This window comes from Cervus elaphus, chromosome 10 (genome assembly GCF_910594005.1).
Source record: "Cervus elaphus chromosome 10, mCerEla1.1, whole genome shotgun sequence".
In the NCBI taxonomy this organism is placed as follows: Eukaryota; Metazoa; Chordata; class Mammalia; order Artiodactyla; family Cervidae; genus Cervus; species Cervus elaphus.
In genome coordinates, this window is record NC_057824.1 from 24,339,424 (window position 1) to 24,362,736 (window position 23,313).

The 23,313-nt window shown below is 51.4% G+C and overlaps 1 protein-coding gene across 5 annotated transcripts in view; it reads left to right on the forward strand.

Annotated features, from left to right (window-relative positions):
• CLEC16A (C-type lectin domain containing 16A) overlaps positions 1-23,313 on the forward strand; it is a 232,009-nt gene that overhangs the window by 109,121 nt on the left and 99,575 nt on the right. For all 5 annotated transcript variants that reach the window (XM_043914310.1, XM_043914312.1, XM_043914311.1 and 2 more), the window contains exon 18: positions 4,810-4,930. In XM_043914310.1, coding sequence (XP_043770245.1) covers positions 4,810-4,930 — 121 coding nt within the window. The remainder of the gene's footprint in view (positions 1-4,809; positions 4,931-23,313) is intronic.

Below are 23,313 nucleotides of genomic sequence, written 5' to 3' on the forward strand. Positions count from 1 at the left end.
CTCTGAATGTGAGCTAGAGGAAGTGTATGGTTTAGCAAGCAATTGAAGGCTTATGTGGTTTGTTTCAAGTTCTTTGCTCGTATCCAGAGAACATTCCATTTCGTCCTGTTGGATTCAGAGGTTTTCCTTCTTTTTTTTTCCCCCTGCCAAGTGTAGGCTTTTCTAACTTTTAGGAGGCTGACGCTTTTCAGAAATACCACCCTTTATTTTCCTTAAGGACTTGTCAAAGAAGTTCAAACCACCCTTTATGGTGAATCATTCCTTTGTACGTTGATCAAAGAGCTACTGGACTCCTGCTGTGTGCCAAGTGCTCTCCCAAGGGTGCAGGAGTGAGCAGAAAGTCGGCCCGCCCTTGGGTGTTCCCGGGCCTGGAGAGAGGCAAAGCTTGTGGTCAGGGGTGATACCAGGCTGCAGCGAGGGCTCTGAAGGACAGAGGGGGTGCTGCGTTAGACTGAGTGACCAGGAGAAGCTGCCTGGCAGAGGTGACGTCTGAGCAGAGACCTGGGGAGTGAGGAGCCAGCCAGGCAAAGATGTGAAGGAGACCTTTTCCAGACCTAGGGAGCAGTGAGTGCAAAGGCCCCGGGATGAGGAAGAGTGAAGGGTGTCCGAGGTGTGGGGTGACTGGAGCGAAGTGAGTGCAGCGGACAGGAGAGGGGGGCACGGGCTGTGCAGGCTGCAGGGAAGCATCTGGCAATGAAGTCACGTTTTCCCCCTTGCCTTTTGCAAATTACACTGTTTATTCTTTCATTTGACGTGTCTGTCGAGCCTTCTCTAGGCACTGGGCAAGAAGCAAGAATAGAAAGAATAAATAAATAATGCAAAAGACCAAAATAGCAAGAGTGCCACTGAGCGATTGTGGCTGAGACGGGAAATTCATGTTGACATGTGGTCACAGGAACTCCTGGGGTCTGACAGGAGCATGCAGGCAGGACCTGGACTTGAGCTGAACCCACCCCTCGTGGCAGGGCAGTCGAGAGAGGCAGTTAAGAAAGAGCACAGGCACACGAGTCACACCAGCTGAGGTAGAATCCCACCTTTAGCTGTGTGACCCTGACCAAGTTACTTAGCCTCTCTGAGTCCCAGGTTCCTCCTGTGTGCTGCTTCTCAGCTCTTAGCGAGAGCAGCAGTGAGGTGCTGAAGAGTGATGGAGCTTTCTAGCCTCTTAAGTGGGGAAGAAATCAAGTCTTTTAACAGTCAAAACCTACTGATGCTTAACACTAGAGAAAAGAGAGTTGGGGAGAGGACTCTTTGATGAACACCAGAATCTGAATTTAAGCCACTAGCCGTCTTTATGGAATAACCATGGGAGCCATTATGAAATCAAGATATTTGCATGAAGTTTTATTTGTCCCTCCAGTTCTGTGTCCCTGTTGCCTCATAAAACCGCAAACAGTTTTCGTGTTTATCGCTATTGACCTTGAGGAAATAGGGTATTTTGCTTTTACTCTCTGGATGTGTATTGTGCATTAAAGAAAATACAATAACATCTCACAGAGTTCCAAAAGTAGGGTGAAAGAATTTCTGGCGATTTCATCACCCTAAACAAACAACACAGACTTTGTGTGTCTCCTCCCAGCTTTGTCTGCAGACACGTCTTTTCATGGTTGCAGGGGTGCATGGGCGATGGACTTGCTTTCATCCTCGCTGCCTTTCTCTTTGCATTGTGAGCAAGAAGTTTTTCATTGATACAGTTTTAATAAGTCTGATTTCTTACTCCTGCCTAAAAGTTTAACTGGTGACTTTTGCCATAATTTCCTTAGGCGTTTTCCTGCTGGTGGACATTTTGGTTGCTCCCAGTATTACATTATTTTCAGATAAATTGTAATAAGCAGCTTGACGAATACAATGTTTCCTTTCTTTTGGCTTATTTCTTTAGGATAAGTTCCCAGAAGTGGAATTTCTGGTTCAAAGGGTATGAACATTTTTTTTTTTTTTTGGTGACTCTGTCGGTATTGCCAAGTTGCTTTCCCAAAGGGCTGTGCCTACTTTAAAGCGCTTCAGCACTCTTTCAAGAATGACTGGCTTCCACGGCCTCAGTGGGCTCCTGGCCTGAGTGACTGTCGCTTGAACTCAATAGCTTGCACGTGCGGCCAAGTTGGCAGGGGAGAGGGCTCAGGCTGAGTGTTTGTTCCAGGCCCAGCCCTGGGGCTCAGGGTGGTCTTTGTACCGTCTCCTTGCATCTTCAAGGTGGCCCCATGATTTGGGGTGGTGGGGACCCCCTTTCCACAGCTCCAGCCCAGGCCTGGGGAATCACATGACTCAGGTTGGACTAAGGTCTGTCTGGCTAGGAAGCCATCCGCTGCCCCACTCGTGGGGCTCTCCTTGCTCCCCACTGCATGAAGCAAACTGGAAAGGTCTGTTCTTTATAGTTAAGCTTGTCTACGGCCGTACCACCCTGCCCACTTCTCTTGATAGTTAAACTTGGTCAGCTGACTCCCCTTTCCAAATCTAATCCATTCTTCCTGAGTCAATCTTCCTATGGAAGCATCTGAAAGAATAAGAATACTCTTCCTTTCAGTAATGCATTTCAGTTTGCACATTAATTGAGCAAAGTCAAGAAAAACACTCAATAAAAGCCTGGGTCCTAATCCTTCAGTCTGTTGAAGGCAAAGGCGTGTGATTGGAAGGACAGTCTTTGGAGTCAGTTATTAGGTGAATCACCTTGGGCAGTCTCCCTGACGTCTCTAGGCTTCGGTTTCCTGTCTGTAAAATGGGAATCCCTCAGGGTGGTTAAAATGGCTCGAATGCACCCGTACCTGGCAGGCCGGGGGTACGCAGAGAGAGTAGTGGTTGTTTAGGGAGACAGTGAGATGATCAGATGACCTCTAATCCCGGTGTCTCACCTTTCTCTTGTGGATTCTCGGGGTTGTGGGGCTGGTGAACATGGCCTGCCAAACCCTGTAGATGCCCATGAGAACCCCACTTTCACCCAGGTGGAGTACTTGGCGCTGTGGGAATCTGCCCTCACATTCATGAGCCCGGGCTTCTCCCACTGCGTTTGTAGAGAGACAGCTGCTGACTATCACAGATGTTTTTGTGAAGACTGCTCTTCAAAACTTTCAGAACAGGAACTTCCGTGGTAGTCCAATGGTTAAGGCCCCAATGCAGCAGGCAGGGGTTCGATCCCTGGTCAGGAGACTAAGATCCCACACGCCACACGGCAAGGCCGAAAAATAAAACAACAGAAACACGCAAACAAACAAAAATGTTTAGAACAATCGAATAATACACCAGTGCCCCCACAGCCACCATCTTTATCATATGAAAGTTTATGTTTCTCTGGTGCTTCTGGTGACGCCAGAATAGGTCCAGGAAACAGGACTGTTCATCCAGTTTTCTGCATCGGGACATTAAGTAATTGGCCCAAGATCTCCCAGCAGTTCTAGACCAAGTCAAGATTAGGGTTCAGAGGTGCCCACAGCATCCTCGTTGCCTGGGTCAACAAAAGTCAGTGCAAACCTGGCTCTTTGCGGGCAGTCATCTGTTCTCTCCGCCCCTTGTTTTGAGGCACCTTGTCATACAATGGACAACCTCCCATCTCAGTGGGCAGGCCTACAGCCTCAGAACTGGCAAAAAGGGGCCCCGAAGGTGGGCTGTGGGGCTCGCCAGTGGCGACAGCAGTTTGTCCCCACGCCTCCTCATGCTGAGCTGTGGAGTGGCAGGAGTGAGGCCTGGCCGCCCCCTTATGGACCCCGTGCTGGCTGCTGCCCCCACTATCATCTCAGAGGCTCCCCGCAGCCCCGCACAGTAGAGACTCACATCCCCATCTCACACAGGAGGAAACTGAGGCTCGTGGGGCCGGGGGCCTTGCCCAGCACAGTGGAGCTAGGAGTCCAGCACAGACCTTCCGTACCTGACTCGGGGGCTGTTTCCCTCCATCAGGGCAAGTGGCCCGGAAGCCACGGGCCCCATGGCTGCCGCTCCACTTCCTGGCCTCTGGTTGGTGGGCAGGTCAGCCCCAACCTGGGACTCGCGGGGAGTTACCTCCAGGGCAGACTGACTGCTGGGCGGAGGCTGCACAAGCTTCTCTGGCTTCCAGCCTGGGGTTCGGCTTTGTTCCCGCTCCCTGGAAACTCCCGCTCACCCTGGGGTCCACCAAGATGCTTCCCTGGTGGGCTGGGAACCCTGTGCTGATGGGGCCCCAGTCTGTCCCCACCTCTGTCCCCGGCTGGGGAGACCTGACGGATCCCGGGACACTGACGTTACCACACACCTGCCAGGTGCCAGGTCCTCTGCCCTGAGAGGGGCACAGCCCCTGTTGGAAGGCCAAGGGGCCAGAGCTCCAGGTGATGGGCTGTGGGGTCTGGCGGCTCTGAACCCCACCCGCATCTTACCATTTGTCTCTCCCGCCCCCACATTCAGTAGGTGGACCTTGAAACACTCATGGTTTGGATTTTCAGACTCTGGGCTGGTTTAGTTAGAAGAGACCTGGTTCTGGCCCTTGCTAGGTGTGAGCTTGGGCCTGATCACGTGGCCTCCATGGGTCTCAGCCTCGACTGCCGAGCGGGGCTGCCAGCCACGCGGGGCTGCCACGAGGGTCACGTGACCCTAGAGGGCGGGTCCCGGCAAATGGCAGGTGCTCAGTGAGGTCCCGTGGCCCAGCCCGAGCCTGCGGGTGATGGCACACGGGCTGCCTCCTTGATTGTTTTCATTTTAAATCTTGGCTCTGAAAGCACCAGAACCACAATGCTGAAAGAGGTGGGCTTTGTCTTGTTCATTTTAAATCTAGAGTCATTGTGTGATTTCTCCATACAGACCTTCTCACCAAACTGACTTCACTCTTTTCTGCTCTCCAAACTGTTGGTCCAGGCCATCCGGGTGTTCTTCATGCTCCGTTCCCTGTCCCTACAACTGCGAGGGGAGCCCGAGACCCAGCTGCCCCTGACGCGGGAGGAAGACCTGATCAAAACGGATGACGTCCTCGACCTGAGTGAGTTGGTCATCTTGCGTCACGGCAGCAGGGGTGGGGGGACACCGCCAGGCTGGCTCACGCATCACTGGGAGGCTCGTGGGCGACCTGCATGTCATACTGGGGTTAATCTGTCACCGTGAACTTAGACAGTGAGCATGTCACACAAAACTTTCAGAAAAGGGGCCCTAGACTCTGGACACTTGGAGTCAGTCTGTGGGCCCTGCTTTCTGGAGACCAAGGGGCGCTGTGCAGGTGTTTTGCTGAAATATCTGTGCATGGTGATTGGGGTCTCAAGCAGGGGTGGGCACAGCTCTAGGATCCCTGCCCTCCATATAGTCATAGCAGCACCAGTCTGGTTGGTTGTGTCTGTCAAAGGTGGTCTGTATGATTTTAATGACTAAAGGATCCTGATTGGTTAAAAAAAGGAAAGTTTTCAAAAATGCAAGCCGCCAGCATTTAGGTAACGATGAAGGCTCTGGAGGCCCAAGAACCACGTGCTTAGCCTGCAGGCCTGAGCATCCAACCGGTGCCTCGGTGCTCTCCTCTTCAGTGTGAGACTGAGATTTAAAGGGAGACAGAATATAAAGCCTGGTTGTGTTCCTATAACCCTTCTCCCAGTCATATAGCTTTTTCCTCTTATTTGCTGTAACATTGTGATATATTAGGACTCTTTGGTTATGAGAGATAGAAAGGCCAGCTTAAACTAATTTAAGGAAAAAGAGAGGCAGATTCACTGATATCGGTGTAAAAAGCTAGATCTCCTTTCGGGCATGGCTTGATCTAGGTACTTAAGCAATGTCATCAGGAAACTGCCACCTTCCTTCTCTCAGCTTTTCTTTCCCCTGTTCTGGCTTCATCCTCCAGAGAGCTCTCACCAAATAGTGACAAGATGGCCATCAGGACCTCTAAGATCTGCTGAACTGGCTAAGCAGCCCTGACAAAAACAGAGCTTCTCTTTCCCTATAACTTTTATAGACGCCCAGAGCAATGCTCTCATTGGCCCAGCTTGAGTCACAAGACCGTTCCTGACCCAGTCAGTGATCAGCAGAATGTGATTCACTGATTGGTTAGGTCAAGGTCACGTCCTCAGCTGTGATGCTGGGAGGGTGGGACCTGCTCCTTTTGAACCCCATCACCTAGGGGTGAGGAAGGAGGCGGCCCCCAAAGGAAACTCGAAAAGAAGAGCTGGGAGCTGGAGAGGCAGAAACGGCAAGTGGCCACTTTGTAGTGGACGATGAGAGAGAGAGGGTCCTTGTTTTAAATCAGCTTTATTGAAATACAGCTTGCATCCAGTAAGGTTCACCGAGTTTTAGTGTACAGTGGAATGAGTCTTGACAAAAACTGTTCAGTTGTGTGACCTGCAGTTACGATGCAGACCAATGAGGGTTTGTATCTTTTGAGCCAGAGGCCCCTGCCCAGCTCTGTATTCTCTCAAGCAAGTGACTGAAACCACCACGACTTTCGTTTCCTTGCCTGGAAAATGGGGATGATCTTCATTATATTACAGGGCTGTTTTGAGACTTGAGTGAACTATAATATGAAATATAAGATGACTGAGTCTAGTGCCTCACATGTAACTATGCTCAGGAAAATGGAATCAGCATTGCCTGATAATCACATCCAGTGATGCATGCAAACAGCACACTGCCTGACACGTGGAAGGGTCTCCGTAAATGATTATTATGGTTTTGCCTGGTTGTCTGACTCCTTTTTCTTGCTTCCTTTTTGTTTATGCTCCTTTATTCCTTCTCTCTCGGAGGAGCAAGGAAACTACATCCTGTCTGTGCTCTATGCCCATCTTCTGTGGCCGTTTCCTCCTTGAAATATTGCCATGGGGATTTCTGTAAAGGTTTAAATTGATGGCATAGGCTGGAGAGACCCATAAACCCATCTTTGTCTGATTGGATTCAAGGAAAGAGAGAAAAACAGTTTGCTTTAACGGGGCCTCTCCTTCAGGGCAGCAAGAATGTTTGCATCCGTGAAATGGAATTAAATTTTATGCTGGGAATTCATGTACCGTGCCTCCTCCCACTAGGAATGGCCTGCTGAAACAAAGGTTAAAAGTATTTCACTTATCAATTTGAATTGATTAGATTGCTAGTTGAGATCACTTAACTGAGTCTTTTTGGGTAGTTGGCCATTAAGAAAGTAATGGCTGTCTGTCTTTACCCAGCGTGATTGCAAATTATGTCTTTGCTAAAGAGGGTGCCGGCCAGAAAATACTATGAATTATGGATTTTATGAGCATATGGTATGAGGGTAAGATATGCATGTGTTGACTTTGTGTGTGTGTGATTATTCTTAAATGCTTGAGCTTCTCACTTTCCATGGGGAAAAATTAGCAATGCTCTGCACTTCACCAAATGCCTTCCGTGTATACTAAAGGTAGGAAGCATCCTAGTATAGGTGAGGGCATTCAGATTTGCTAAATTGTGGAGGCTGGGCTTGCTTCTTAGGAGGTCATGTTTTGTCTCCCTGAAGCTTGAGGAAGCTGGCTCAGGGAGGAGTGTTTGGGGTTGGTCAACTGCTTAAATGGGTTTAAAGGAATGCAGCAGGAAGAGTTGACTTTAAGTGTATTTACTAAGCCTGTCACACCTCGATAAGAAACCACAGCATCAGAACATTCAGAAGCCATCCCGTACATCCACTGACCAACAGCGCCAGGTGTGGCAGGTGAGCTCTGCCAAGGTAGCTTCTGACGAAGCGCATCAAAGAGGCCGCCACCCCTTTGGAAAAAAAGGAACTGTACCGAAAGCCTGTTTTGTTTTCACTGGCAAGGAGAGTGGCATGGGGCAGAGGTCACGGATTGGCAGCCATGAGGGAAGGAGGGGAGGGGAGGGAAGGAGAAACAAAAGGGCAGTGGGAAGGGAAGACTAGAGTAGACCTGACTAGATAAGAGAGGTTAGGTTTTAGAGGGAATAAAATTGTGAGTCTCTGTGCACCCAGCCTTCAGCTTCAATAGTCTTATCCTTTTGTGGAGCCTCATTTCCTTGGCCCCACCATTTCTCTTTTTAACCACCACCTCCCACCCTCTGTATATTAAAGCAAATGGGACTGCATCTGTAAATACTCCTCTCTAACAGATAAGGACTTCAGGCTTCTCTCTTTGATTGAACTGGTTGCCACCATTGCAAAAGGGGAACTTCCCGGCCCCCCACTGCTCTGGGTGGAGCTGGAGATGCGGCCTGGGCTCCCCTGTGTTCTGCCAGCCTAGCCCCATGGACGCTTGAGTTTGCAGCCCCTGCTATAGCTGGAAGTAAGCAGCTTTGTGACCTTGCTCAGGGTCTTTCTGCTTGCCAGGCCCAATGGCCTTGCCATAAAGATGGTCCTAAATGACTTGGCCAGGAGGGCTGTTGAAGATCAAATGAGATCACGTTCATGAAGCATGCGGCGCCCGGCTCTGCACATAGTAGGTTCTCAGTGAATGAGAGCCGGTGAGTGACCGGCTCAGAACTCATACTGCGGGGCACCCTGGCTTGGCATTTTCTGCTTCGACAACATTTTGGGGAGTGCCTCCCAAAATATTTAAACCAGTTTATCACTTATGGGATGGCATCATTTGGGGGTGAGGGAGGGGTAAGAAAGATGGCTCTGGGTAAGAAAGACCACCACTTCCTGGTGGTCCAGTGGTTAAGACTTTGACCTTCCAGTGCAGAGGGTACAGGTTCAATCCTTGGTTGGGTAGTTAAGATCCTACATGCCTTGTGGCCAAAAAGCCAGAAATCAGAAAACAGAAGTAATACTGTAATAAATTCAATAAAGACTTTAAAAAAAAAAAAGACTGTGTGGGAACAGTTGAAGGGTCCTGTATCGTGTCTAGGCCCCAGGCGAGCACTCCTGCACCGTCACCCCTGGGCTGACTGACCGACACCCCAGCGGTGCCCTGAAGACGAGCAGAGGAGAGCCGGGTGCCTGCCTGTCTGCCTGTGACCAGATAACATGGGCAGTGACAGCAGGAGAAACTCCTCCGTCATGACACCCTCGGGAGATGCCAACCACCTTCAGGAAACGTCCACAGGGGCCCTTGACATTGACATAGTTGTAGCCGTGCCATGTACGGCACCCACCTAATCTTGTATCCTGATTTTTAAAATGCATTCAGTGAAACCCGTCCGTTAACTCAGCTCCTTATTGAGCACTTGCTGTATGCCAGGCACAGTGCTGAGATCTGGGATGTGATAGTGAACTAATAAAGCCAGCCTTGGCCTCTGCTCTCTGGTGCTTCTAGCTGGGGGCAGGGAAGGGACCACAAACAGGTAAGGGAGGAAAAGCTAACTGCACAGTCGCGGGTCGATGGAGGTGGCTCTGTGGAGATGATGAACGGGGTCCAGGGCTAGAGAACTATCAGAGAAAAGGCCTCAGAGGCTGGTGAGAGAAGCCTCTCTGGAGAGGCATGTACTGGGGGAGCCAGAATATTGCATAAGAAAATGCAGAGATGAGGCCTGCCAGTTTGGGAAGGGGGAGGTGGAAGGTGAGAATGGGCTTGGTGTGTCTCAGGCCGGTATGGCTGGCAGGTGAGGAGCAGGGCAGAGAGGAGCTGAGATGAACAAGATCTCAACTCCAGTGCAGGGGGAAGTCAGCAAAGGGCATCCATGTGGACAACTACCCTGATTGTGCGCTTCTGGGACAGGAGCTGCCAGGTCACACAGTGCCCGCACAGGCCCATGAGCCGTGTCCAGGGGCTGGAGAGGCCACGTAGCCTCATGGCTCTGAGCCTAGGCTTGGGAGCCAGTCTGTGCTGGGAGAAATCCTAGCTCGGCCCCTTGCCACCTGCCAGCGTGTGTCCTTCAATGAGTAACGTGATCTCTTGGTGCTTGGTTTCCTCGTGTGTAAATGGGAGTTGCTGGGAGGAGGCAGTGAGTTAATACATGTGACGTGCCTGGAACAATGCCTAGCACAACTTCAGGCAGGCTAGTTAGGAGGTTGCAGCATTGGCCCCGGAGCCAGTGACAGTGGGGAACAGGGCGTGGGGACGCAGCCCACACATCTCCCAGTTGGCAGCCGGCTGCTCCATCTTGGGGGCAAAAAACTGAGTCTCTTTCTTGACTCCCCTCTTCCTCGCAAACTCAGCGTCCTGCTGGTCACCACACCTAGGCAGTTCCTTCCAGATCTATCTGGCCATCTCTCTCAGCTCCACTCCTTAGCACCCAGCTTGCCCTGCCATCATCTTTCACCTGCACTGTGAACCAGTCCCCAGCTTCTGCCTCGTTCCCTACAGTTTGTTCTCGACATGGTGTCCAGTGTCATCCTCTTAAAGCAGCAGTCAGACCCTGTCCTCCTCACAGGCCTCCTCAGAGTGACCTCCATCCTACTCTGACCGGGAGGAGAGATGTTTACAGGGGCCCATGAGGCTGGGCGTCACCCAGTACCCCCCAGCTCTCTCTGCGTCTGTGCTGTTCTTTAGACACACCAGGCATGTTCCTACCACGGGCCTCTGCTCTGGCTGTGCACGCCCCCCCGCCCCCAACCTACAGACCACTCACACCCCCAGAACAAGCACATCTGTGGGCGCTTACAAGGCCCACGACTCCCACATGTGGCATCCATACTCCCAGTTCTCCATCTGCCTTTGAGCCCTGGACCAAGCCCTTCCTCTTTGTTATCCTTTGTTTGTTAATGAATGGGAATGTAATATATTCCCGTTTCCCCAGTTTTAACACTTTCTGTGCTTCATTCCAGCACCCTTGCAGGCAGGAGCTTTTAGATAAAGTGGACATCTCCAGCAGTGCTCATCTAACCTAAAGAGTCATTTCCAGCAAGAGTACCGTGAAGCTCCCTAAGCAAGTTATGTGGTTGGATTGTAAGTCCACGAAAATGTGAGCTCATTGATGTGCTTCTCTTGCAAGGCCAGGGCTAGTTTTGAGATCCTGTTTCTTCTGGAAAACCCTCTATGTTGCCATATTATGCTGATGGCCCAGTCTTTGTCATGTGCCCCATCTTGGCGAGAATGAGAAAAGAGCATAAATAATAGAGACTATGAAAAACAAACCCAGAATGCGGGCTATTCTACAGGATACTCGATTTGAACTTTTCATAAATGGGAGAAGTGTCGGGCAAAACCGAACAGGATGGTGAGAGCCAGGGAGCAGTTCCAGATTCCAGATTATCAGAACGGAAGGGACCCGAGAGCCGACCCCTGAGCTTGGACCCTGGATTGAGGAATAAAAACAGTAGATTTAGGGGGCTTTTGGGGGTTGCATTGGAAAAAAGTTGCATGTAGCCTGTGATTGGATAATGTCATCGAGGTCAGTATTACCTTTCTTGGGCGTGATGATGGCATTGTGGTTCTGTGGGAGAGCGTTCTTGTTCTTAGGAAGTGCAGACCGAGGAGCCCAGGGGTCAAGTGCTGTGCTGCTTGTCACTTTGGGATGATTCAGAAAATAGAAATATGTTAGTGTGTGGGTATAGTGAGAGAGGAGGCAAATGCCACTAAATGTTAGCCATTGTTGAATCTAGGTCAAGGACCCGTGTGGGCTTATTTTGACAGTTAGACCTTTTTCAAAATAAAAACTTAATGAAGTGGAAAGAAGCAGATCAAATCCTTAAAAATCAACATTTAATTAATGAGGAGTGTTGTTGTTGTTAAGTCACTAAGTCGTGTCCTACTCTTTGCGACCCCATGGACTGTGGCACACCAGGCTTCCCTGTCCTTCACTATCTCCCAGAGTTTGCTCAAATTCATCCATTGAGTCAGTGATGCCATGCAAGCGTCTCATCCCCTGTCGACCCCCTTGTCCTCCTGCTCTCAGTCTTTCTCAGCATCAAGGTTTTTTTCCAATGAATTGGCTCTTCGCATCAGGTGGTCAAAGTATTGGAGCTTCAGCTTCAGCATCAGTCCTTCCAATGAATATTCAGAGTTGATTTCCTTTAGGGTTGACTGGTTGGATCTCCTTGCAGTTCAAGGGACTCTCATGAGTCTTCTCCAGCACCACACACAGTTTGAAAGCATCAATTCTTAGGCACTCAGCCTTCTTTATGCTCCAACTCTCACACCCATACATGACTGTTGGAAAACCATAGCTCTGACTATACAGACCTTTGTTGGCAAAGTGATGTTTTTGCTTTTGTTCAGGATTTGGGGCTCTGGGTTTGAATCCTGGCTGTGTGACCTTGAGCAAACTAGTCTGCCTCTCTGAACCTTTTTCCCGATCTGTGAAGATGGGGAGATGATACTGCCTGCCTCAGAACTGTTCTGTTGATAAAGAGTGAGTCCATCAGAAGTGCTCAGTGTCCTCCTCCACGTGTGAAAGCTGTCCTGGTAGAAATAGTCATTAGCATTCTTCATCTGAACTGCAGGTTGGGCACAAAATAATTTTTCTGAACTAGTAGGTGCTCTGGAGGAGCTCTGACAAAGCGAAACCTTGACTGTTTCTGTCCAGGGGATACATTGAGAAGTGGAGGAGGTCACATGGGCCTGTTAATTAGATAGAATGAAAGAAAGAAAGTGAAATCACTGTCGTGTACGACTCTTTGCGACCCCATGGACTGTAGCCTGCCAGGCTCCTCCGTCCATGAGATTTTCTAGACAAGAATACTGGGGTGGGTTGCCATCTCCTTCTCCAGGGGATCTTCCCAACCCAGGGATCAAACTTGGGTATCTCACATTGCAGGCAGACTTTTTACCATCTGAGCCACTAGGAAAGCTTTGTTAATTAGATAAGTTTCTTGGAAAAAATGACTTTTCAGGAAAGTCGGTGCCAGCTGATTGGAGAAGAACTGAAACCTGTAAGAGAGGCTTGATTCAGACCCAGATGGTTCCTCCGGGGCAATTTAGTTCAAGCGTTTTCAAGCTCGGAGCCTCAGAGAAGTGGTTTGTTCAGTACCGACACCGGAGAGCACTAATGTTGTTATCGTGAAACCCGAGCGGCGAGTACGCATGTGGCTTTGGAAATCCTGTCTCAGGCGAGTGTGATTTTGTGGTTCTTTGGCCTGTACTCTGCCTCCGTGTTTTATCTTTAAAGGGAATATGGTCCATGCTGGGTCTCTTCTCATCCCCATCTTTAACTTGGAACCACTCCTGACCCTACTCCAACCCCAGGGTCAGGGGGTCAGCAGCCATCCCCCTCTGCAGCCCTGCCCCCTCCCCAGCATAGACACTCTGCACCCAGTGTCTTCCATGTGGGGGTCCCAGCACAGAACCTTGCCCCGCTCTGGTCCATCTGCCGTGTGGCTGGCCTCCGAAAGGCAAGTCTAGCCCACCCTTGTCCATTTCATACATCCCTTCCCCGCTTGTAGATGTCAGAGCTCCTGGCCCTCCTCTTCTGCCTTATGTGGCCCTGCTTCTGAGCCCTCCTGGCTGTGGTGCTGCTCACTGGTTCCTAGACACAGCCCTCCGGCGTTCCCCACCGCTGGGCCTTTGCCAGACTTGTCCTCCCAGCCTGCTTCCTCCTCGCCCCTCCCCAGGCACACCTCAAATAGGCACTTAGTGCTTTGTTCTTCTGTCCCTAGTAACAGGACCTGGCACATGGGAGGCACTCCAAGAAGGCTTGTTGGGTTGAACTGATTAAAACTTTGGCCTGCATCGTCACTCAGTCATGTCTGACTCTGCAACTCCATGGACTATAGCCCACCAGACTCCTCTGTCCATGTGATTTTCCAGGCAAGAATACTAGAGTGGGTTTCCTTCTGCATAAACGTTTAAGGCACTTTCATTAATACAAAAGTGGCATTTCTAAAGGTTGTCTTGAGTAATTTGAGACAGTTGGATTGTGAATTAAAAGAATATTTGTTTACTGTTACTATGATATTTGAGTAGCCAGGTTTTCAGTGCAGGCTTTTTCATAACCCTGTTGAAATATACCAAGAATCTTAAATCCACCCTGGTGTTTTCTAAAAATGTAGATGGTCTTAATTTCAACAATCTCAAGTCATTTTACCTAAGGACTAAAATCCTGCTTTTTTTCCCCGCTACCCTTGTTTGAAACTAGAACCCTGAACTAGACTGATCAGAAAAGAATCATGTTTGAATTAAACCACCAGTTCTCTCAGGAGATGGAAAACATGGAATTAACAGCATTTTCCCCCTGCCCCATGGATTAGGCTGCCTCTCCACGTGCTTGATGAGTAACGTTGCTGGCCCCTTTTCAGAAATGAAGTAGAAATATGGAGAAATGAAATTTGTGTCTTATAAAGTGACTGGAAATGTGATTATAATGCAGCTGTCAGTTTTGTTCAAGTGGGAAATTTTAAAGCAAATCCAATTGCAAGATTATTTGGTTCTCTTAAAGCAGGGTGATGTAGCTGTTTCCTACATATTGATTATTTGATTGGTACCTGTCTACTGGACTTTTTTTTTTTCTCAGTAGCGCTCATTGATGTGGTTTAATGTATATTCCTGTAATCTTTCCCTGTTTTTATAAACTTACAATCATAATCGAGCTACATTAGAGAGACATGTTCTGCTGAAATCACAAGGTCACCTAATGGCTGTGCCCTCTGTTGTGGGTTATGTATTAAAAGTAGTCCTAGACAGTTCTGAAAAAGACAAAAATGATTATTTTTTCCCTCTGCAAGGCAGAATTTCTAGATTTCATCCTGTGCCTTGGGGGAGATAAGGCGTTCGAGTGTAGAGACTGGCTTTTGAGCTTTCTCCTTCCTTGCCTAGTAAAATGATCATTTCCACTGAAGGCATGTTCCACTTTAAGTATTTCCGCGCCCCCTCCCCAAATCCCAGTCCTTGCCAGGCATTTGAAAATGGGGCCACGGTTTTGATTTCTCTGATCTCAGGGGACCTGTGGGTTAGATTTGCTCCAGGAACATCTGCAGCATGTCAGCACCCTTGGGAAGTGGATGCAGCTGCATCTCAGGGCAGCCAGGACCATGGACGGCACCCAGGTGGCAGCGGGGGGTCCCAGCTCCAGCACTGTCAGACTCTGACACAGCTGAGCCCCCCAACCTCAGATCTCTGTACCTCCAGGAAAGACGCCCCCACCGTGCTGACACAGTGCCTCGAGGCTTTAGGGGGCCCAACAGAGCAGCCCTCCTCACTTGACCGGCGCTCCCTGTCATGAAACAGAAGTTTGATCCTTGTGTTCACTTGGGCCTAAAGCCTTGGAGAATCCCGCCTCCTCCCATCCCTGTAACCAAGCTCTGCAGGTTCGGCCAGTTCAGGCATCAGATGGATCCAGCGTCTATCTCCCTCAGCACCTTCAGCGCCTCCCCCCGACCTGGACTCTGGAAGCCACCCTGTGACTGGCGGGCAGCTTCTTCACTGCTCGTCTCCGCTCTCCTCCATCAGGTGGCTGTCAGAGCCCTCCGGAGGCCTGCCCGGGCCCCCGCCCGCCGCCCCCACTCTCCCTGCTGTGCTCCTGGAGGTCACAAGGTTCGGGCTTGAGTCCCGCCCCGGGCGCTGAAGCCAGCCTCCTTGATCGCTTCTTCACTTCTGGCTGCTGGAGGGGGCGGCAGCAGCGAGCTGCCACAGGAAACAGAAATTCGTGGGGTAGCCGGGTTGAGGGTTAACGTTGAGTTTCAAGACGTCCCTCGCAGCAGCCCACTCGCTGAGGCTGTCTGGGGCTCTGCCTACACGGGGCTCCTCACCCCGAGCAGTTTCCCCGGCCACCCCCGCCACCCCGCCCGGCTGGCAGCCTGGGGCGAGGCAGGATCCAGTGACTGCTGAGGCCTCCGGAGCAGAGGGTTGGCTTCTGGGCCGGCCCTCTGATTAACCACAGAACACCCAGAACAAATCTCTGGGGAGCCTGAAGCAGTGATAGACCGCGCATGACCTTTACCAAAGGTCCACGACTGGAGCAGGCACCTGCCCTGAGCTGTCATCTGCCCCAGGCCCCCGCCCGGCCCAGGACCCCAGTGCCCCATCCCCAGAACTTGTCCTGCTGCTCACCCGCTCTGCTTTCAGCCCGCCCTCAGCCCCCAGCCCACCCCGGTCCCCAGGGAGAAGACCGTCTTCTGCCCCTTCCTGACGCTCCGTTCAGATGCGGCAGAAGCACTGGGGAGCTGGTCACCTGGAGCCCTAAGAAAGGGTTGAAGCCGAGCACGGGGGGCACCTGGAATAACGTAGACTAGGCCACTGACTCTGACTCCCGAGAAAGTCCTGATTGGAGACGGCAGGAATCCCGTGAGAAGGGCGCCATGTTCCCGGACAGCAGGCCATCCATGCTGATTTTTCCAGTGAATGTCAAATGTAGTTTGCTCTGCTGAGCTTTCAAGAAATGTACAGGGTACTGATCTTGGGACCTTTAAACACTTAGTTTGTCATTTCCACTTTGACCTGCCTAGAAGTGGAAGTGAAAATTGGTTTGCCATGCTGCCCTGCGTGCGGCTACACATCCGCGGACCTGCTCACGCCACAGGACGGGGTGGGGGCGGGACTGATGGTCTCTGGCCCAAAACTCCCTGTGTCTGAACCCGCCCTGTGCCTTAGAATCACCATTTTGTTGTCGTTCAGTTGCCGGGTCACGTCTGACTCTTTGCAGCCCCATGGACTGCAGCATGTCAGACCTCCCTGTCCCTTACTATTTCCCAGAATTTGCCCAAGTTCATGTCCATTGAATCAGTGATGCCATCCAACCATCTTATCCTCTGCCGCCACCTTATCACTTTAGGGGTTTCAAAAATGCTCTGTGCCCAGGCGCCACTCCAGAAGGTTCTGATTCACTTGTTCAGGGGATAGGCCCCAGCCTCTGGTTGTCAGCACTCCCTGGAGGATTCCATTGTGCAGCCAGTGTTGCAAACCCATGCGTCGGACAGAATGAGGAAGTTTCTGGAACTCCATGCTTAGTCTCTGCTCTGCTGCTCTCCATGAATTCTGGTTCCCTCTCGGAGCTCTCCCTGCCCACCTCCTCGTCAACTGGACGTCACCAGGGAGGCTGCTTTGTGGCCTGATGCAGCGGCCGTGTCTCTCTCTAGGCTCTGCAGTCCACTTCTCAGGTGGAGACTTTGCGCCATGCAAGTCACCCTCACAAACCCCTTGGGAAGGCGCCACGTAGGAGAGTCACGTCTCTCAGTGAGCCAACTCAGCAGGGCTTCACTCCACGGCTGAAATTGACCTGAAATTGAGCACCGGAGGAGAAAGAGGAGAAATGTCTTTACCTGGGAGCAACTACAGGGTAGGGCCCTCCGGGCAGAGGCAGGAGAGCCTGAGGGCCCTCGATGGAGGCACCGATTCCCACCTGCCACCTCCCCCCGTCGGGTGGCAGTCGTAGCATCTAAATATTTCTCTCCCTACTCCCTTCCTGAATGCAGTTGAGTTTTTTGCAAGTTAACTGTGCAGGCGGTGTGCTTCTGCCTTAGATGAAGACAGACAGATCACTTCTCTCCAGCCTGGGGCACCTTGTTGGAGAGAGGAAGCACCTGGTGACCAGCTGGGCCTCCCCGACCACCACACCAGCCCAGCCCTGCCACTCTACCCGGTGCCTGCAGGCTGGGCAAGGCTGTACCCTCGCCGCCCCGCCGTCTCTGCAGCACTGAAACCCCAGCCCATTCCAAACTCTCCAGTTGTCCTGAACCAGCACCAGGCCTGGAACCAGCCTGCTCGGCTTCAGGCACAGTCGTAAAAATGCCTCAGGAGCAGACAGCCAGACCGGGAGGCTCAGGAGCCCATGGGTTGAGTTGCTTTTCTAGGTCTCCCCACATTTAAACCATCTTGCTTATAACTGAGAGCTAGACGTTCTCATCCCATCTTCCCTTCCTTCCTCCCTTGGTCTGCTCAGGGCCACCGGTTTTATTTTTGTTTTGGGGTTTTTTTTCTAATACCAAGGTCAAGGTGAAGTAGACCTTTCCTCTCCCTGCCAAATCCTCATACAGAAAAGCCCCCACGCAGCTTCCTGGTTTTCAACTTGGCACATCCAGATTATCTTTTGCATACATCTGTTTCATCACCCATACCCAGGCCTTTGAATTTTATAGCATGCTCTCCATTTTTTTCTGAGTGCAGTTGGGGTTTTCCAGAGCTGTGCAAAGCCAGGAAATAGGCATGTCATTTAAATAACTCCAGTTAACCTTTAGCCTGTAACTGGTGCCTCGTAAAAATGCACCTCCCTCCTGGTGGTGGGTTACATTCTCCAGAGCAGCGAAACTGACAATAGTCTACAGCTTTCTCTGTTCCACGCCAGGCCCCCTTCCCTCTGCCGCCTTCAGCCCAGTGAGCCCCGGCAGCAGACTCACATGGAGGAGGCTGGATGTGGAGGCGTGAGTGCCAGGCAGTGTCTCGGGAAGGTTCTAGACTAGATTTCGTCAGCCTTGATGCCACTCCCTGGCCCCTGGCTTCTGCCTTTCCCTTCCTGGATCCCACAGGAATGATAATAAGCACCACCTGTTGGTCCTTTTCCTGGAGCCAGGCTATGCATTTGAAATGGGTTAACTAAAGCAACCCTCGCAGCCTGGCCACGTAGGTCTTGTTATTATCTCCATCTTATGGACGAAGAAGCCCACGAACAGAAGGTAGAATAACCTGCCCAGGGTCTCACTCTGCCAGGAAGTGGGGGAGCCAGGACACACACAGGATTCAGACCCCAGCATGTGTGCCCTTGCCTTTGGGCAACGAGCCCTCCTCCATTCACTTACCAACAATCGCGTCCATCATTTATAGAGTGGTGGACCCTGCCTGGGTGTAGAAACGTGAGGAAGAATCCGACACAGCTGTCCCTCCAAGCAGCCGGTGACATCCTGGGAGGAGTTACAGCAGCAGATGGACATGGGTGCTGTGATGCAAACTGCAGGGGGCAGTGGGGAGAACAGTCGTTAGGCCTTGGCTCTTTGTAGGGGTGAACAGGGACAGGCCTTGCTTCTGAGAGCCCCAACCGTTGAGCTGAGTGGAGTTCTGAGTGGGCGTCCAGCAGGCAGCCAAGCTGGGTGAGAACGTTCCAGGCGGGGGTATCCTAAGTGAAGACGTGTGGGTGGTGTGGCGACCTGGTCATACCCTGTGTCTAGAACGTGGGGTGATATGTGTGTTTCCTGTGGCTGCTGTAGCCCAATGACTACAAACTTAGTGACTTGAAATGACACAGACATTTATTATCTCACCAATCTATAGGTCAGATGTCTCCCTGGGCTAAAATCACTGGCCTGCTTTCCTTTCTGGATGCTCCAGGGCAGAGTCCTTCCCTTGTCTTTTTCCAGCCTGCACTCTTGGCTCCTGGCCTCCGTCCTCCATCCTCAGCCCAGCTGTGGTGGGTTGAAGCCTTCTAGTATCACATTCCTCTCACCTCCCCGTCTGCCTCCCTCCAGCACTTTGAAGGGCCTCTTCTGATTAGACAGGGCTCACCCAGATCATCTCCCCATCTCAGATTCTGTAATTTAATTACATCTGGGTCATCCCTTTGGTAAGAAGCCTTCACAGGTTCCAGGGACTCAAAGCATGCACGTCTCTGGAGGCCTTTATTCTCCTTACCACGGCTGGGATGTGGAGGTTGGCAGCAGACGGGGCCCCACGTGACACCCTGCCCCGGCTCGGGACCGCTACCCTGAGGTCACGTGACTGGACCCCGCCTCCTACCACGTCTTCCTGACCCTTCAGCCCCATGCAGGCCTGAGGCATGCCAGCAGGGCCCCACTCTGGTGGGACAGGTGAAGACCCCTCTCTCTACACCTCCCTGCTTCCTGCCACCGTCCCCAGGGTCTCTGTCCACGGATGTCCCCCAGGTCGCCTCCCCGGGGTTCCGGTACCTGCCCACTTCCTGCCTTTCCTGCCAGTCTTCTCCATGCTTCCTCGAGATTCTTGCTGCTGAGGCTCTTCCAATGGTGGGTGTTCTCCCAGGCAGCTCAGACTTCCTTGTCCCCCAGACTCTCCTTTTTGACCTAAAAGGTTCCAGTGTCACCCTCTGTGGCCATCTGACCCCCTCAGTCCTGGACCACCTCACGCATGCACGCACGCGCACACACACTCGGCACCACTCCCTCGGATCCTCAAGCCACAGAGTCCTCGTGGCTTCTCACACATCGTTTCGTTAGGATAGCCCCACTGAAAGTGCAGGTTTTCTCCAGCCCGTTTTGGCCAGGAGGAATTTTAATCAAAAGCCCCCATTTGGTTTTGAGAAGGACTTTTCTCCAGGAAAGGATTAGAGGGTTCCGGTCATTAAATGGTCTGTGGTAGAGTGTTAGTTCTTGACTAAAGTGGCTGAATATAAAAATGAAATAAATGTGTTCTTGGTTTTTTTTTTTTTCCCTCAAGAAATGAGAACATTGTTGACCATGATGGAAAAACATTCTGATTTAGGCCTTAAGTGTATGTATGAGAATTGAGGTTCTGCAAAAATTCTGCAGATACCTCCCTTGGTTTTGATAACTCTCTTTTTTTTTTTTTTCAGTTTTATTTATTTTTTTTTTACTTTACAATATTGTATTGGTTTTGCCACACATTGACATGAATCCGCCATGGGTGTACATGTGTTCCCCATCCTGAACCCCCCTCCCATCTCCCTCCCCATCCCATCTCTCTGGGTCATCCCAGTGCACCAGCCCCGAGCACTTGTCTCATGCATCAAACCTGGACTGGCGATTCATTTCACATATGATAATTCACATGTTCCAATGCCATTCTCCCATATCATCCCACCCTCGCCCTCTCCCACAGAGTCCAAAAGACTGTTCTATACATCAGTGTCTCTCTTGCTGTCTCATATACAGGGCTATCATTACCATCTTTCTAAATTCCATATATATGTGTTAGTATACTGTATTTGTGTTTTTCTTTCTGGCTTACTTCACTTTGTATAATAGGCTCCAGTTTCATCTACCTCATTAGAACTGATTCAAATGTATTCTTTTTAATGGCTGAGTAATATTCCATTGTGTATATGTACCACAGCTTTCTTCTCCATTTGTCTGCTGATGGACATCTAGGTTGCTTCGATGTCTTTAACTCATGTTTTAACTCATGTTTTTAACTCTTGTTTAAAAAAAAAAAAAAACCCACCATAGCCTCAGAGGCCAGGCTTCCCAGGTAGCATTAGTAAGAATCGGCCAATGCAGGAGACATAAGAAACACGGGTTCCATTCCTGAGTTGGGAAGATCCCCTGGAGGAGGGCATGGCAACCCACTCCAGTGTTCTTTCCTGGAGAATCCCATGGAGCGTGGAGCCTGGTGGGCAGGCTCCAGTCCATAGGGCCACAGACTCAGACACAACTGAAGTGACTTAGCACACATGCACGCAACCTCAGATACTGTGTGTGTGTTGTGCACGGATGTGTGTGTGTGCACATGTGTGCATTCGAGCACCTCTCTGTACGTACATGCCGGAAAGCATGGTGACTTGTTTTATAGACTCCAAATCCACTAAGTCACTCTTCCCTCAGGAACCTAGGCTCACAGGTGGTCCATATCCCCCCCAGCACCCCCGGGCTGCCCTCCTGCTAGGCCCATGTCCAGCTTTCACTTCCTCCTGCCGGGAGGACAGTGTTTCTCTTGAAAACAAGTGACAGCCCCTACTCCGCTCCCTAGATGATACCGGGTGATACCAAGACAGGAACTCATTTGGGTGAAAGTCGGGAATTAAATGTGAGACTTAACAAGGCTTCAGTCCTGACGGGTTTACAGGTGTGTTGGGAATGAGTCGTGTCCAGGTGGCCAATGGGACTCTGCTTCAGTTCAGCGGCCATTTACTGAGGCCCTACTATGTGCCAGCTAGGCCCAGCCCAGAATACAGACTGGCAGGCCCTACTTCTGCAGTGCCTTTCTACAACCTTCTGTCTTCTCTTGAAAAGCAAGATACATTTTCTTCCTACGGCCAGACTCACTTGCAGCTGGTATCCCTCCCACCCAGGATATAAAGTTTTAAAATTTCCAAATCTGCTGGATCTGTATTCTGGTTTTGCTATTTGGTTGTGTGGGGATGTGAGATTATATTTTGCTCCAAAAATTGTGGGAGGAGGACAGCCAGCTGCAGACAGATGCTTTCCCTGCCCCCCACTTTCCGAGGGGGATGGTGAGAGCGGGGGAGCTCCCTGTCGGGGTCTCATTGCACCTCCTCCTCCAGCAAGTCCTCCAGCTTACTCTCCCAGCCCCGCCCCCTGCACCAGCAGCAACCCCGGAGAGCCTGGTCAAGGGCTGTGAGACAAGCCGCTGAGCGAGTCTGAGTAGGAGTCACCCCTTGTCGGCAGCTCAATGGATGCCAGGCACTGAGGACTTACGGAAGATGCCTGCCCCCGCCCCGCACCACCCCCTCCGCTAGAGGGGCTCAGCCGGCTTCTGACTCCAGGCCCGTTCTCCTCCAGTGCCCAGGCTCCCACCCACCAAGCCCACCACCTCCACTCCCATCCTGTGTCGCCCCGCTCTTCTGCCCTGAAGCCTTATTCTTCCTCAGCACGGGTGATCACATCTCCGCTTTCCCCAGTGCTGGTTTTGGTCGAAGGTGGAGTTCAGAGAGCAGAATAAACCCCAGGCCCTAGCCCTGAGCCCCAGCCCTCTCTCCTGACCTGGGGGATCCACCAACCTCCTCGCTGCCCATCGGCTGGGAGCTCTGGCTGAGGGGAACCTGTCTCGGAGTTTGCCCGGGGAGGGGGACCAGGTGGCCCTGATCTGCCTTTGCTTGTGTTGACTTCCCAGGATGGAGACCAGCCGCAGGCTTTTGGTGTGGTCATGGAAGGGGTACAGGGAACACGGCCCCTGGCCTCTTGTCAGCAGATGTCTAAGTTCAACTCTGTCTTACTGCTCTTGCTGTTCACCAGCAGAGTCAAAGCCTGAGCCTGCCAGGACCGCCAGGTCTGCAGTTGGGCCTCAGCTGCTGTTCCCACCTGGGTCCCAGCCACGCAGCCGTCCTTGGCTTCCCTGACCTTGCTTCTGGTCATCACACAGGCCAGGCCCTCTGCCTGGGGTGCTCTCTCCTGCCACCAGTGTCCCCTTCACTTGGCTCACTCCCTGACATCCTTCAGATCACTGCAGACAGCGCCCTTCCCAGCAAAACCTTTTCTGGCCACCAAATCTCTCTTGAGCATTGGCCACTATATGTAGTTTTCTATTTTTGAGCTATTATTCCAGTTCATGTGGGCACCAAGCTGCTTGAGGGAGAAACCCCAGCTCTTCGTTCACAGTTGAATCCTGGGGCTGCCAGCCTAGTGGGTCCTTGTGGAGCTTTGCCACAAGTGAATGAAGGGAAACGAGAGTGACTTAGGATCCAACCCACAAATGAGGACACTGACTTTAAAAAAACAGATGGTGATTTCAGGGCCCAGGGGCATATGGGGGGGACCTTTTGGTTCTGACTCTGGGCTTCCCTGGTGGCTCAGTGGCAAATAATCCGCTTGCCAATTCAGGAGACTCAGGTTTGATTCCTGGTTTGGGAAGATCCCCTGGAGTAGGAAATGGCAACCCGCTCCAGTATTGTTGCCTGGAAAGTTCCATGGCCAGAGGAGCTTGGCGGGCTACAGTCCAGGGGACCGCAAAGAGTCAGACACAACTGACCGACTGAGCAACTCGGTTCTGACAGCATCTGACGTTCTCCCTCGCTTTG